The sequence below is a fragment of the Pteropus vampyrus genome, unplaced genomic scaffold, assembly GCF_000151845.1.
Source record: "Pteropus vampyrus isolate Shadow unplaced genomic scaffold, Pvam_2.0 Scaffold44, whole genome shotgun sequence".
Taxonomy (NCBI): domain Eukaryota; kingdom Metazoa; phylum Chordata; class Mammalia; order Chiroptera; family Pteropodidae; genus Pteropus; species Pteropus vampyrus.
Window position 1 is genome coordinate 9,773,665 of NW_011888825.1, and position 14,881 is coordinate 9,788,545.

At 56.6% G+C, this 14,881-nt stretch overlaps 1 protein-coding gene across 6 annotated transcripts in view; it reads right to left on the bottom strand.

The window, feature by feature from the left end:
* Positions 1-14,881, bottom strand: part of RAI1 (retinoic acid induced 1) — a 117,426-nt gene that overhangs the window by 10,847 nt on the left and 91,698 nt on the right. For all 6 annotated transcript variants that reach the window (XM_023530015.1, XM_023530017.1, XM_023530014.1 and 3 more), the window contains one exon: positions 95-5,626. In XM_023530015.1, coding sequence (XP_023385783.1) covers positions 95-5,611 — 5,517 coding nt within the window. In that variant the 5' untranslated portion in view covers positions 5,612-5,626. Of the gene's footprint in view, positions 1-94; positions 5,627-14,881 lie in introns of those variants that run through there.

Consider the following 14,881-nt stretch of genomic DNA (forward strand, 5'->3'; position numbering starts at 1 on the left):
TTATAGTGCTAGAGAGATAAAAAGGCTCCCCGACTGCCTGCCTGCCTGTCATGTGGAACCTAAGCTCCCCATTCCAGCTGGACTGGCCTCTTACCATGTCCACAGCCACCTTCATGGCCTCCTGTAGCCCAAAGAGCTTCCCGGCCACCAGGTAGACCCCGCCCGTCCACACGGCACAGGCCTCATGCACCCAGTGCTCCTGGGTGTCCCCACCAGGCTCTGATGGTGCCTCCTTGTTGCACTCATGCTTGCGACTCTTGTCGGCTGGGGCTACCTCCTCACTACCGTCCCCCCGACCATCACAGCAGTAGCAACTCTGTAGCCTCCGGGACAGGCCCCGGGCACTGGTGCGCAGTGAGCCCTGCTTGGTTGGGTCAGCTGGGCCATCTGATTTGGGGGGTTTTCCAATGGCAACAGCAGCTGCGCACTCGAGGCCTTTGAATGTTCTCTCCAGGGGCAGTGAGGCCTCCTCACAGATGCCCTCTGGCCGCACCTTCTCCTTGAGTTTTGGCTTCTTTTTGGGGAGGCAGTGTTCAGGGTAGTAGGGCCCACAGAGGTCCCCGAGGTCCTTAAAGTTGGCCGGGTTTTGGCAGAGGCAGCAAACAAGGCAAGAGGTACTCAGGGCTTTGGAAACCACAGGCCCCAGATGCATGGTGGAGGAGAGGGGCAGGGAGGGACGTGGCTGCAGGACAGAACCTCCAGGGAGCGTGGCTAGGGAGGCCCCAGCCGCATCCAGGGAAGATGAAGATGAGGAAGAGGAGGCAGAAGACGAAGGTTTTTTGTGGGGCTTGGGTTCCTCTCCAGGAGAGTTGACAACAGTGCATACAGTGGTGAATGCATCTCGCTTCTCAACCCGCACAAAGGGCGAGAAGGCCGGGGTGCGGCTGTCTGCCCGCAGCCGCTTGCATGAGGAAATGTACTTGAGGCGGATTTCAGGCTCTGCAGGATCCAGGGGCAGCACCTGCTGCTGCCTCCGCCGCTTGGCACGCCCCTTACAGGGTGAAGAGTTGGTGTTCTTGGCCCGGCCCCGGGTGAGGCGCTTTCGCTTGGAATAGCTGCTGTAGTTGGCGTGGCCTGGCTGCTTCTGTGCTCTCATCTGGGGCTGGCAGGGCCGGCCCTCAGGCGGCTGGGAGGCCAAGCCCAGCTCCTCCATCTTTGGCTTCTTGCCTCCTCCACCAGAGCTGTCCTCACTGCCATCCTGCATGCCATTGGCCCTGTCTCGGGGATTCAGGAGCAGAGTAGGGCCAAGATGCGGCCGCTTCTCTAGAGGGCCTTTAGGGAGTCCCAGGGCTCCAGCCCTGCCTTTCCGGCTTCTCTTCTTAGGCGCCAGGGCAGTCCCCCTGGGCGGCAGGGCCTCTGGGGACATGAAGGCCTCAGTTTTGAAACAGTCAGTTGAGGACAATTTCTTACTGTTTATGAGTTTGCCTTTTAAGGATCTGTTGGGGGTATTTCTGCATAACGGGTCAGTCCCCGAAGTTGCTGGGAGCTTCTGCCCGGTGCCCACGTTCAAGAGACCTTCTTCTGCTCCCACCGGGCTGCCCCCAGTACTCTTGAACCCACGGTCCTTCTCAGAGAGGGATGGGCTCAGAGGATTTCCAGAAGGGGTCCCCGGCACTTTGCATGCGAACTTCTTCAGGCTGGGTGAGGTGATCTTCTGCACGATGGCTTCCAGCTTCAGACCCCGACCTTTCCGGGGAGGCAGCACCTTGGTCTTCATGGCCCCCTGGAAGGCTGCCCTCGAGGCCAGCTTGAGGCAGGTGTCGGGGGTTTCTGGGGGCAGGGGCTTCTCAGTGGGCTCACCATTGCCCTTGGTGGGCTTGGCTTTCTTGGGAGAAGATATCCTCTTGAAGAGGGTCAGGGAGCCCTCAGCCGGCTCTTCCTTCATGTCCACCCCGCTGCCGCTGGTGCTGCTGCCGCTGCTGCTCCGTAAGACCAGGTTTCGCTTCTTGGTGGGCACTGGTGCCATGAAGGCCGACTTTCTTTTGAGTGTGTGAAGGGGCCTATCAGAGAGCTTGCTGCCTGCACCGGGCTTGGGGACTCTTGCCCGCTGGCTGGCCCTGCCCTCCTTCTGGGGGCTGCAGGAGACCTTGAATGTGGTAGGCAGATGGTCGTTGGCAAGGAGCTTTTTGGCAGCACGGCAGTTGGGGACCCGGCTTTCCGAGGGCCGCCGCCGCTTGCAGTGGAAGACCTCCTGGGTTTTGGTGCGGGACCGAAGGATCATAGAGCGCTGGTCTCTGCCGGGAGTGCCAGGAGAGTCTGTCTCCTTGGTCTTGGAGCCCATAGGACTGCTGTCGGAGGCCACGGGCAGGGCGGCTGGGTTACTGGGGCTGGACGCTGCTTTAGGGGAGGGCTTCCCCACCCGCTTGCCTGACTTGAAGGCAGCTCGCTGCTTGCCCCCCAGTTTGTCTGGGGGGGCTGGGGTGGTGGTCAGTCCCGGGGGTCCAGGTGTACGGGGCTCGCTCAGGGCCGTGAAAGAACGGGTGCACATTCTAGGAAGCCCTTCTGAGGCCCCCCGGCCTGGGGCCCCTGCCCCGTCCATCTGTCCCTGGGGTGGCCCTGTGCAGGATTCAGGAAGCAGGAGGTCTTTGGGCAGAGCTGGTGCCCTGCATGGGGAGTCCTCAGCCTCAGGAAGCCCCCGGTGCACCCGCCGGCTCCGTAAACTTTTGCCACGTGGCACAGGTTCTTTCTTAGCAATGGGTGTCTCGGGCACAGCAGGCTTATTTGGCTTCTGGGCCAAGGAGGCATCCGAGGTCAGGGTGGTAGGGTCTCCCGGAGCCAGTGCCCCATCAGGCCCTTCTTCCCTGGGCTTCATGTGGGACAGGGAGGACTCAAACCAGCTCTGGACCTTTGACTCAGTGCCCACAGTAGGGCCCAACAAGATTACCGACTCCCCAGAGAGGTGGCATGGGGAGCCCCAGCTGGCCTTGGGATCCAGCACCTCCTCCACTTCCTCCTTGGTGCACATCAGTGGGGCCTTTGGTGACAGTGGGTCCTGCATGCTGGGCCTCTGCTCAGGGCTGCCCAGGAGCTCACACAGGGACGAGTACTCCTCCTCGGCCTCCAGGTCCTCCTTCCTACTGGTGGGTGGCAGCAATGGGAGGTCCCCAAAGTCAGAGGCAGAGCAGCAGTGCCGGCTGTCTTCCAGCCATCTGTCAGCCTTGCCTACCTCAGGACACTGCAGCAGCCCTCCCGCCTCCTCCTTCACGCCCCCTGCCTCCTCCTGCTTGGAGTCCCGGGGCACAGCAGCCTTCTCCCCAGGGGGCTCTTCCTCCTGGAAGCCCAGGCAAGTGGAAGCCTCATGAGTGTTCTCCTTGCCGATGCTGTCCGAGGCCTTTCCGCCTTGCTCTAGGCCCTTGGTGAGTTCGCTGGGGTGCAGCCCCCACCGGGGACAAGCATCTCCGAGGTTTTCCTCGGGCCAGGCAAAGGGGTTGGCACTGTCTGCTGAGCTGGCAGTGGTTGTGTCCGGGAAGCAGTCAAAAGCTGCTGCAGTGGGGTCTGAAGTGGCAGCCCCAAGGGTGGGCTTGGTACCAAAAGTGAGGGGACCAGCTGTCTTCTTGGGGTCGGGGGTAACAAAGCCCATGGAAGGGTCTTCAAACAACCCTGGGCTGAAGTCCTTGGTGTTGCTGCCCTTGTCTAGCTGCAAGGACTCGGGCAGGGCCTCTGGCTCCCCTGGTCGTGGCCATGTGTTCTTGGCCACAGAGTCCAGGCAGGTGCTGTGGTTCTCCAGCGAGAAAGGTGGCTTATTGGTGTCCTTGGCCAGGCTAGGCGTGTCGGCCCAGGCCTTGTCACCCTTTTCACCGATGGCCTCCTGTAGCCCCAGGATTTCAGAGGCCAGGTCCTCCTGTGCCAGGGCGCTGAGCAGCAGCCGTGGGCACTCCCGCTCACCTGCCACAAACTTGGAGAAGCTGTCAAGTGGCAGGCTGCTGTGCAGGCTCTGGAAGGAGTCATCGGACTTGGTGGACATGTCATCAGGTGAGGTCACGGAACAGGTGGACACAGACTCAGGCTTGGTCTTCGAGTTGCTGTTGACCCTGGCAGGACTGCTCCGGGCCTGGTTGCAGTAGAGGAAGCTGCGCTCCAGTGGGTCCTCAGAGCCACTCAGGTAGTCGGCCTCGGGTGGCTCGGCGTGGCTGGACTGCGGCGTGCTGCTCAGTGGCTCCGACAGTGGTGTGCCTGCCTGTTCAGCTGAGTAGCCACTGCCCTCTGGGCTGCAGTGCTGGCTTTTGTGCTGCTCTGGGGTCCTGGAAACCAGGTTCTTGACACCCTTCTTCTGTGGCACGGCAGCCTTGGAGAGCAGCAGCTGTTGCACCGTGTTGGAGATGTTCTCCACCTGTGAGGTCAGGGCTGTGAGGCTCTGCAGGCTGAGATCTGACAGCAGGTTCTCGGGGAGCTTGTCCTTTTGCAGCGGCTTGCAGTTGCCGGCCTGGGTGTCCACAGAGCTGGTGGCATCAGTGGGGGAGGGGTTGAGCAAGGGCATGAAGTGACTGTGGTCGGTGATACCTGTGGGAAAGGCCCCGGTGCTGAGAGGCTGCTGGTTGTAGGTAAAGTTCTCCAGGTTTGGCATCAGTGGTGAAGGGGTGGAGCTGTAGGAAGGCGAACGGCCCACGGAGCGTGCAGGTGAGTGGCTGGAGCTGGGGCTGAAGGTCTGGTAGTACTGCTCTGGGGTCCTGACGGCTGAGTCTGGCTGGCAGTAGCCTGTGCCTTGCTGCCCGTAGTGTTGGTACTTGGCGAGATTTTGGTAATGGAGGGTTTCCTGGGCGTGGTGCCGGCTCTGAAGGGCTTGCTGTTGCTGCTGCTTCTGCTGGTCATAGCTGAGACGGCTGGACTGATAGGCATGAAGATTCTGGACTCGCTGCCCTGAGGCCAGGCTGGTGCTAGCAGTCAGCGGCCTGTCGTGTGGCTGAGCAGACGGTGCTGTGCAACTCTTATAGGAGTGGGCCCCCTGCCCACCACCCTGGCCAGTAGAGGAGTAGGTGGAGGAGGTGGGGAAGGACTGCGACTGCTGGGGAAAGTGGCCGCTCTGGGGAAAGGGCAGAGGTGAGGCAATATCATTCTGCAGTTTCTGCCTCTGGAGCTTAGGGTAGGCCAGGGGCTGCTGAGGCTGTGGCAGCTGGGGCTGGAGGTGCAGGGAGTGAGTCCGAAAGGGCAGCTGGGTACCCTGCTCTGGGTACTGCCTGCCTGGGGGCACTGCTGTCTTTTTCATCAAGTTCTCATCATATTTTCCCACGCCCCCTGGCAGGGGCTGTGGCTGGGGTGGTGGTGGCTGGGGGGTCCCCCAGGCCTGTAGGCTCTCCTCGCCTGAGTATCGGCCCGGGTAAGGGCTGCTCTCCTGGACGCTGTAGCTGGAGAACGCCGGCCTCCCCTGCAGGGCCTGCTGCGATGTCAGTCCTTTGCTTCCGCGTGCAGTGCTGGCAGGCGTGCCAGCACTGCCCTCGTAGCCTGAGTAAGGCTGCGGGTTATAATAGTCCTTGGCCAGCAGCCTCTGCCGGTCACAGCTCAGCCCGGCCTGGCTCGGCTGCCTGTAATTCTCCAGGCGAGATGTCTCCTGTGAGGTCTGCTGGTAGTTCTGTTGTTTGCCATGGAAACCACACCTTTCTCGAAAAGACTGCATGACTCGGCTGGTTATCTATGAAAAGAGAAGGGGGAGTGGGAGCAGGCATGGGGAGGGGAGGGTGGGCATGGAAGGACAGAAATTCAAATGGACCATTTCCTTTCAGCTCAGAAAGCCTGTCTCCTCACTCTTATCCCTGCCCTGCCCTCTCCCCAAAGCTCTTAATAGTACCCCCTTTGCCTGAGCCTCCCCACCAGCTGTGCATATATTGACAACTTCTGTGTCAGGGAGGTGTGCTCTGTAATTCCCACCAACGACGCCTGAGCCTTGACAAGGACAGCTGCTTCTTGAGGGAGAGAGAGGAGGAGGTGCAAACCTGGCTGCCTAGCACTAGGTCGCCAGGGAGCTGCCACCCCACCCTCCCTGTGGCCAGTTCGCCCTCCCTCCCCCATCCCGCCACTTCCAGCCCTTCTAACAGCTCAAAATCATTTAGCAGAGCACTTCCCGCTCCCCCGTCCCCTGGGGCCACTGGATCCTGTAATCTAGTCCCTGCTGGACAGTGCTCAAGCATGACCCAGCCAAGCCAGGGGCGAGGAAGGTTTGCTCTTGCCCCAGAGAAGCTGCTCCCAAGCACGCGCGCCGACACATGCACGCACACGCACACGCATGCACACACACGCACACACACACACCCTCATCACTTCCATGCCATCTGGAATCTCTGTTCCTCCTAGCAGACGTTGATTAGTGGCCTCCGAACCACTGTAGGCATAAAACATCTCCTTCTATGACTCCCAAGAACACAGAACAGTGGCACCTGACTCCTGTTTTGATATCATAGGTGCATAAACCGATTACACGGCCCACAGTGAGGAAGTGCATGCTAATAAGGGACAGTCCCTTCATGTGTAAAGCAGCCCAGTAAGTCCTAGCTGGCCCCTTTGGCTTCCACAGGGTCAGGACCAAGTCATACCAGGCCCAGAGCCCATCTGTTTACAATTTTAGGTGTTGAGGCCCCAGTGAAGTCCAACCTACCCCAAAGTAGGATCCTGGGTCAGGAAATGACCACGGGGTTGAGAATGAGAACCTGTAGCCTTGACTTTGAGGGCCTGCCTGTTTTGTGAATCCAGTTACTTCGGCGAAGTAACTGGATTCACAAAACAGGCAGGCCCTCAAAGTCAAGGCTACAGGTTCTACCAACTGACTGGGGACCTGGTCACCCCAGAAGACCCTCCTTGAGGGAGGGAGAAACAAGAAATGCTCCAGGCTGGAGAGATCTGGAGGGCTCGGGATTTACCCACAATCATGCCAGCTGCAGCGGGGGTGGGAGAGTCAGAAAGAACAAGGCTCAGGTCAGCCTGCGTTTCCCAAGCCCCCAGGAGGACACAGGGGACTTTGTATTTTCCTTTCAGAAAGAAGGGGTGGCCTGCCTCGGGTTACAAGAATCCAGGGTTATGGGAGGGATCAGAATGGAATGAAAAACAGGGAAGAGAGAGAGACAGGCAGATGTGAGAAGGGGAAAGAGACAGAGTGATGTGGAATAGGGGAGGGGAGGAGCTGCCCCAATAGGACCAGCTCACCCCTCTTCTTCACCAGGATCTCACCTAAATGCTTTCCTTATTCAGTGTCTTCTTCATTCAGTATCAAGGTATGACCAGGGAGGGGGACAGAGGGGTGCTTCAATCAGCTGAGCAGGGCAAGCCCAGAGCAGCCAGACAGCCCCCAGGAGCCCACCTCCCTGGCCTTCCGCAGGCAGCTGGCCCTGATTCAAGGATGGAGGTGCTGCGGTTGCAGAGAGGGAACCAATGTCCCACAAAGCAAGCTCCTGGCCACCTGTCATGTCAACGCCAGCAGACCCCATGCGGACAGTGGCCTTCCTTCTCGCCTCTCCCTGGATTTATCTCAGGCATCCCCAACAAGGAGAAAAGAGCCCGCCCTTCTGACCCACTTCAATCTCACCCCCGGCGGCTTGGATCAAACATTACAGGAGGTGCCTGCTGCGACACATCAGCCCAAAGAAGCTGGAGACACTCTGGGTTCTGGCCTGGCGGCCCCTGCCAAATAAACTGTCCTGTGCCTCCTGAACCAACCTCCACAGAAAAGACCAGGAAAAAGGTGCTGGCTAGACCACCACAGACCTGTCTAAAAGGGTGGCCCCTTCTACCCCAGGCAAGCACACTCCCCTAGGCTGCCCATACCCCACCTAGCAGGTGGAGGCCACTGCCCACATTCTGCCCTTCCCCCCACCCCCACCCCGTGTTGTGTTTATGAGCCTGGAATGCACAAACTCAGGCCCCATCTGAAGGCTTCGCCTTCCTCGTATATCTGCACAAATTACATTTCTGCTTTTATTAGTCCCAGATCACTCTCATTTCCTGCTGAGTGTCCTGTGGATATCATTAACATTTCTACAGCTTTTATTTTTTTCACATTCTCCAAAACACATTACCCAGAAACATTATTTAAAAAGAGAGAGTGCTATGACCAGTGTCGCCTCGACTCACCCCCCACCCCCACCCTTTAATCAGTCCAGCTGCTGTGTCTTTTAATTTAGACGAGCTGTATTGCAGGCGGGTTTCCCAATACACACGAGCAGCTGGATGTGGTGAAAGCATCTATCTCTAAGAAAAGACAGTTCAATTAGAATACGAAAAGCCCAGCGCCTGATGGAGAAACGTAGGCAAAAATATTCACCCCAACACCACCCTCCAACCCTAGGCAGAAGGAGGGGAGGGATGCAGGAACAAAGGCAAGGCATCAAAGGCACCTCTCAGAGCCAATGAGGTCCTGCCAGTTCTGCCAGGAGAAAATGGGACTCTGCGTCTTTAAGAGTGCCTGGCTCTGTTGTTATTAATTATTATGATTATGATTACTTTTCAAGAACACTAGGAAAGGACAAGGAGGGGGAAAGAGGCAGCCAGAGGGGGCTGGGTTGGGCAGCATTACAAGTGGGGGGGCAAAGAAGCCCCTTTGATATTAAAATAGTGACCATCGAACCTGGGGGAGGGAAAGGGGGTAGAGAGGGACAAACTGGGGATTTGGCCTCTGTAGGTTCCGCTGGAGACAGGGTGGGGATCACAGGAAGGCACCCCCTAACATTCTCCATGGGGCTCCTTCTGGTCCAGCCCAGCCTCCCCATCCCTGCTTCCACACCTGCCTCTTCTAGACACTTGGTCAAGGCCTTGTATCTCTGAAGTCCTTGCCCAATTGGGATGGAGGGAGGAAGAGAGGAAGGGAGGAAGTCAGTCTTGCATGTCCTCTAAGCATTAAATGCATTAGAGATGCATTCGCACTCTCTAGACAACTCCTGGAAGTTCGACTTCCCAGGTCAGGCTCAAGGAGGGACATTCACTGGAGGCTGGTTCGGGGTCCCAGGCTTTGAATCCAAAGGCCCCAGGACTTCCCTTAGCACAGCTAGGGTCTCACTTCTCCCTCAGCCATCCACGCAGCCATGAACTGAGGAAGGAGAGATTGGGGGCATGAAGAAACCCCACCCCCTACTTCAGTGCAACGCCAGCAGCCCTCAAGGGTCTCTGACAGCTGGTGAACCTGGGCTCAGCAATTCTTTGAGACAAAGACCTCAGCCCTCCCCTCCCTGCAAAGGCACCATGAGTGAAAGAGGGCACCCTTGGCTGTGAGCACCTACTCTGCACAGGTTTGCTCAGTGTGACTGTTCAGCCCTTTTACAGAAAAAGGTGAGATTCAGAGAGGCAAGAGACCCGCATATGAGCTCCCCCACAGGGAAGTTCCTTTCGCTGGATGCCTACAGCAGGAATAGTGACCAGGCCAAGAGTGAACGCCCCCTTACGTGGACCCCGCACCAAGAATTCCCATTTTAGAGGGCATCTTGGAGCATGATAACAAGAAGGTGCTGTGAGGGGAGGCGACGGGGGTGCTGGCAGTTCATACTTCTCACGTCCCCTGACAGCCAGGTCAGGCCCCCACTTTTACTCAGGGAGCCAGACTCACCTTAGGGAGGTCCACTCATGGGCAATGGTGGTTACTGGCTGCCTGCTGTCACCTTTACAGCCTCAGAGAGAGGTCACTTGGCCCATAGCTTCTCCAGTCCCCAGGATTAGTCCCTGGTCAGGTAAATGGGTGCAGTGTGGGCCACAGCTGCTGCAGCTCCCACAGCGGACTCTGAGGGGGTGGTGGGAGACATGAAATGGGGGATGGAGAGGGAGAAACAGAGACTGAGAAAGAGAAAGAGGGAGAGAATGACAGAGGGAGAGGGAAGAAGGGAGGAAGGGAGAGACAGAGAAGGAAGCTTTTTGTTCTCTTGCAGCTGCTCTGGCCGTGGTTCCATCCCACCTACTTACCCAAGGTTGTTTTATGACCCGGTTTCCTGATTTGTAGCTGCAGAAAAAAAAAATTAAAAACCCAACCCACTCAAGCCTTGAGAACAGGAAGGAGAGTCACCTGAGTCAGGATGCTGGGGGTGGGTGGTAGGGGTGTCCAAGGAAGAGCTGAGGGGAGCCACCTCAGGCCTTCCCATCTGCTGTGATGAATACTAAATACAAGACCTCCAATAAAATGATAAACTATTAGCCAGATTTACTGCTGTCCTGTGGGATCTATGTTAAATCCTAAGGGCCCGGCTTGAATAGGGGATGGGAGAAGCTTCCAAGGAATCCACAAGACTAACAGCCCAGTACCCACAGGCCTCTGGGACAGGTAAGGTCCTTGGGCCAGGGGCTACTGAAAAGGTAGGGACAGGTGCCAGCTGTGAGAGTCCTGCTTGGGGCACAGGGGGAACACCCTGGGGCATAAGGAATCCCAGATAACAAGGCAGCCCCCACTCCAAAGTAAGGCTTCTTGAGACCACCGCATGTGAGCAACATGCTTGGTATGCATCCCTCCTCATTCATGAGCACCCAAGTATGCTTATGGGAGAAATACACAGGGGTCCAACATGCCCCTCTCTGCAGGGCCAGGGTGGGCAGGCTCGGTGGGAGGGCCTTGGGACTGGAGGTCCTGAATACTAAGAGGCAAGCAATGGTGTGAGTGGGTGAGAAGCAAGAAGACCACCCCAGCATCCTCTCCAGATGTCCAGGCCAGGGACTCCAGATAAGGCTGGGGTCTCGGCTCTTCAGAGGATACCTGAATGGGGAGCAGAGGCTTCTGGGCTCTTCAGATGTTTGGAAAGCCTTCCCTCGAAGCCCACCAATACTGTCTCCTCCAAGGACCCAGCTGCAGCTACAAAGTCTCTGAATGAATCTTACCCTCAAGGTCTAATCCACCATGAGGGTGCCCCACCCCACTTAGCTGTCTAGGCACCGCCTGCTTTGCTGTGCCGGGCTGTGCTGTGATAGTTCCAGAAGCACCCTGCCCAGTTAGGAAGCCAGGACCCTATTTCCAGGAGGAGTCAGTAACTTGTGGAGCTAGCACAGCTTAGTGACTGGGCAGCAGAGCTGAGATCTCAACTTAGCTGCCTTTGAAAGCTGCACCCTGCTCCCTACCTCATGGGTAAAGGGCACAAGGCCAGCCTGGCTTTTCTCTGCTGTGAGGTGGGGGAGGGGAGGTACTGCAGCAGCTGTAACCCTTCAAGCTGTATCCCTCCCATTCAAGAGCCCTCCTGGGGCAGGATGTCACGGGGCGGGGAGTTCACCTATTATCAGTCCCAGACTTCTCTCTCTCTTGTGGACAATAATTGTTTTTAGATAATTTTATCGAACAAAAAACATCACCCCCCTACTCATCTTTGTCAAAATGAGGAAAAGAATAAGAGATTGGTGGGACCAATTGCTGGGGTGCAGACACCTAAGAGGGCTGGGGTCTGGTGGCCCACACATTCAGAGACCCAGGCCAGCAAGATCAAGGGGCTGGCAGTGGGGTCTGAGGGGACCTACGGGGGCTCCCAGTCTGTTCCATTCTCCTCCCTCCATCACACTCCCCCACCCGGAAGTTCCTGACATTCTAGGCAACTGCACAATATGGTTAATACTGGATTTGTGTGTCTACTGGCTCTGAGAGGCAAAGAATGAAATAAAAGCCCAACCTTTCACCCAGCCTTATCCTCATCACCCCATATGCCCAGAGGAACAATAACTTCCCTTGGAAAATTGGAGGCACCAAGGCATATGGTTTATGTGGCTGCTGACTGGCTTTGTGGCCTTGGGGAAGCATTTTCACTTCCCTGAGCCTCAGGGCCTTTGCACACCTGTTTTCTCTGCTGGAATACCATTCTCAGATATCTATATGGCTTCTCTCAGAGCCTTTACTCATGTCACCTTCTCAGCTAGCCTTCCCTGACCAATGTGTTTGATATGGCACCCCTTGCACTCCCCCTCCTCTACTTCTTCTCCAAAGAGCTTATCTCCTTGTAATAAGCCATATGGCTAGCTGGCTGGCTTTATTATTGGTCTCTCCTCTTTACAACAAAAGTTCCATGAGAGCAAGGATTTTTGCCTGGTTTGTTCACAGCTTTATCCCCGTTTCCCATAACAATAAGTATTTATTGAATGAATGATGTGTTAAATGTCATATTAATCCTATGAAAATATCCAGAACAAGCAGTCAGGTAGTAGTACTGAGCATATTTGGATGGGGACAGGGATTTAGGGCCACAACTCTCCCTCATTCAGTTGACAAAGAACATCCTCCCTCCAGCCTGGTAGGTAACATACTTCAGTGAGGTGGGCAGGTGAGGATAGAGGCAAACTGGGGGTCCTGGTCACAAAGTGAGGGCGGAGCCCCACTCAGCTCCAATGAATTGCTGCCTTATGGGAATGAGGGCCCAGGGTGCCAGATCTTGTGTGTTTTCCTTTAAAAAGCCCCAAATCAGAATTTTATAAAAAGGGAAGTCTCTTGTTATAAAAAATGTTATCAATCAGTAAAGTTTAATACTTGAGTTCAAGAGAAGCTGTCTGTGGGCTATATTTGATCACAAGCTCCCAGGTGTCACACACTGATGTAACTGACATGGATGGAACCTGTCATGGGCAAAGGCAGGGCCTTATTGGGCGAGGAATTTGAGCCCCTAGTATATTCTCAAAGGCACTCAATGAGATGAAAGGAGGAGGGGCATCCAGAACCTTCCCTAGCCCCTGGGAGAAGCCCTAAGACCAGCATCAACTGCAGGCTCTGGGTGGAGACAGGGCTGGCCAGTGTAGCTGTGGCCCTGTGGGAGGGAGGAGGAGCTTAGTAGCCTTGGAAAGGCAATGCAGAGAGGTGGGAGAGCTGCAAAGGCTGGGAAGCAGGAGGCCTGGGCCCACAGAGGCACTGAATGAGGTCCTGCTGCCCCCAGCTTGCTGGGTCCCTGCATGACTCCTCGGTGGCACTTATCACAGCCGTAATTGCATAATTAATGGTATAATGAACAGTTTTACATGTGCCCACCAGAATGTAGCCTGATGAGCGTTACAGCCTAAGGATCTGTTAGATCCTAAACTCTAAGCCCAGAAATTGGCCCAAGTAGGTGCCTATTAAACTGCCTACTGCCTGGATAGATGGACAGACGGGATGAGTGAGGGGTCTGCTCTGGGTTGGATGCATTACTTAGCCCTCACCACAGCCCTAAAAGATGCCACTCAGAGAGAGGGTTAATGACGACAGGCTTGGAGGCCAGGAAATGTGCAACAGCCAATCTAGAAGGAAAGATGAAGCTTATGCTCTGCCCTCCACAATTCCCTGGGTCACAACCCCTCTGAGTGTTTTTGCCTACTCACTGTCAAGCCTGTTTCTGCTCAGCTTACATTCTGCGGGAGGTGGGGGCATAGCTAGGTGCTGGGGATACAGAGGAAAAAGCAGCATGCCCCCTGCCCTCCTAAGGCAGAAAGACAGACAACTATCCAGGTGTGACTCCCAGGAAGCTGTGGGAGTGGGGAGAGGATGCGGTCAGGGGAGGCTGGGAGAAAGGGAACTTAACTATCTGAGGAAAGGAGAGGGCCCACCAGAAGCCACTGTCTGCAGAGCATATTTAGTCCAAACCTCCCCCTCATTTTGCAGAGGGATTAATGGAAGCCCAGAGAGAGACAATGACTTGTCCAGGAGGTCCAGCAGGGCTAAGATCCCTCTACAACTGAGCCTCAAAGTGCCTATTTGTCAACCAGAAAATGAACTTAGAACTTAGAGCTGAAGGCCAAAATAGATGGTGTGGGGGGCGGGGGGAGCGGTGGTCCTCTCCTGGACAGCCCGGTTTCTCAGAAGTCAGGGAAAGTCCCCCTTCCTCAGCCTGTGTGGGAACCACCCCTTGCTTCCCTGCTTTTGACACCCACCCCTTCTCTGCAGCATCCTGACAATCTGGGAGGAGAAGCACGCCAGCCCCTCCAGCCCGGTTCCAAATGGGGGAGCAGGAGAACTGGCGTACCTTTCCTCCCCCCTATCCCCTAGGGGAGGAAGCCGCCTGTCAGGCCGACACTGCGTGTCAAATCCTCTTGCTGCCTAATTGTGAGACGGCGGCGTTTAAAGAAACGCTTTTCTGGCCGCCTGCCACACCGCAAACTGCTTGGTATAATTTTATTATTAAGGAGAGAGAAAAAGAGGGAGGGGGTTGGGAGAGAGAGAAAAAGGGAGAGAGAGGAGGAAATTGCTTAGTCCAAGTCAGCTGGTTGAGTATTCTGCTCAATGTGAAAGCGGGGACGGCTTTCCAGTTGGCAAGCTGACTTCGTTAATTGCACATTCAGTCTCTACTTAGGGTAATTGAAACGAAGCGGGCCCAGGTCTGACAATTAAGGTCTGCGACTAGGCCATTAACCCTTTCCGCGACTGCGCCCCGCCCCTGATGGATACCACCGAACCCTTTGAAAGTGGGGGCAGGTCATTGGGCGCCCCCGCGAGAGCTCATTCTGGGGCCGGGAGCCCCACATGGAGGTGTGTGCTGCATCGGGGCTGCCGGGCGTGTGCCCGGCGCGAGCAGGGTTAACACGGCGCTGCGAGTCCTGGAGCCCGGCTAGGGCTAAGCCGAGGATGGGGGAGCCACGCAGGACGTAAGGGGGTTGTTTGTGGCCTCACCGCTCCTCTGCAACAGATGTTTCAGCCGTGTAAGACAAAGGCAGAGCGCCTGCTGCTGCCGAGAGAAAATCCGCAGGACTCCCTCAGGGGCAGGTAAAATTTCACCTTCTATTTGTGTTCCCCCTCACACCCCCGCCTGCCCCTCCTTGTTTCCCGGCCTCTGCTCCAATCCGAAAAGCGTCACCAAAGACGCCGCACCGCCTCCTTCGCAGCCGAACCCGCTGACCCCAGCAAGGTCACCGCGACCTCCGGATCCGCCAGCAGCGCGCTAGCGGGTCTTGCTCTGGCGAGGGGCACCTCTTCGCGCCCAGCTGCCTCCTGGGGCGGCCCCCGTCCGCGACCCACGGTAACTGGAGGCGCCGGGAGAGGAAGGGGTGC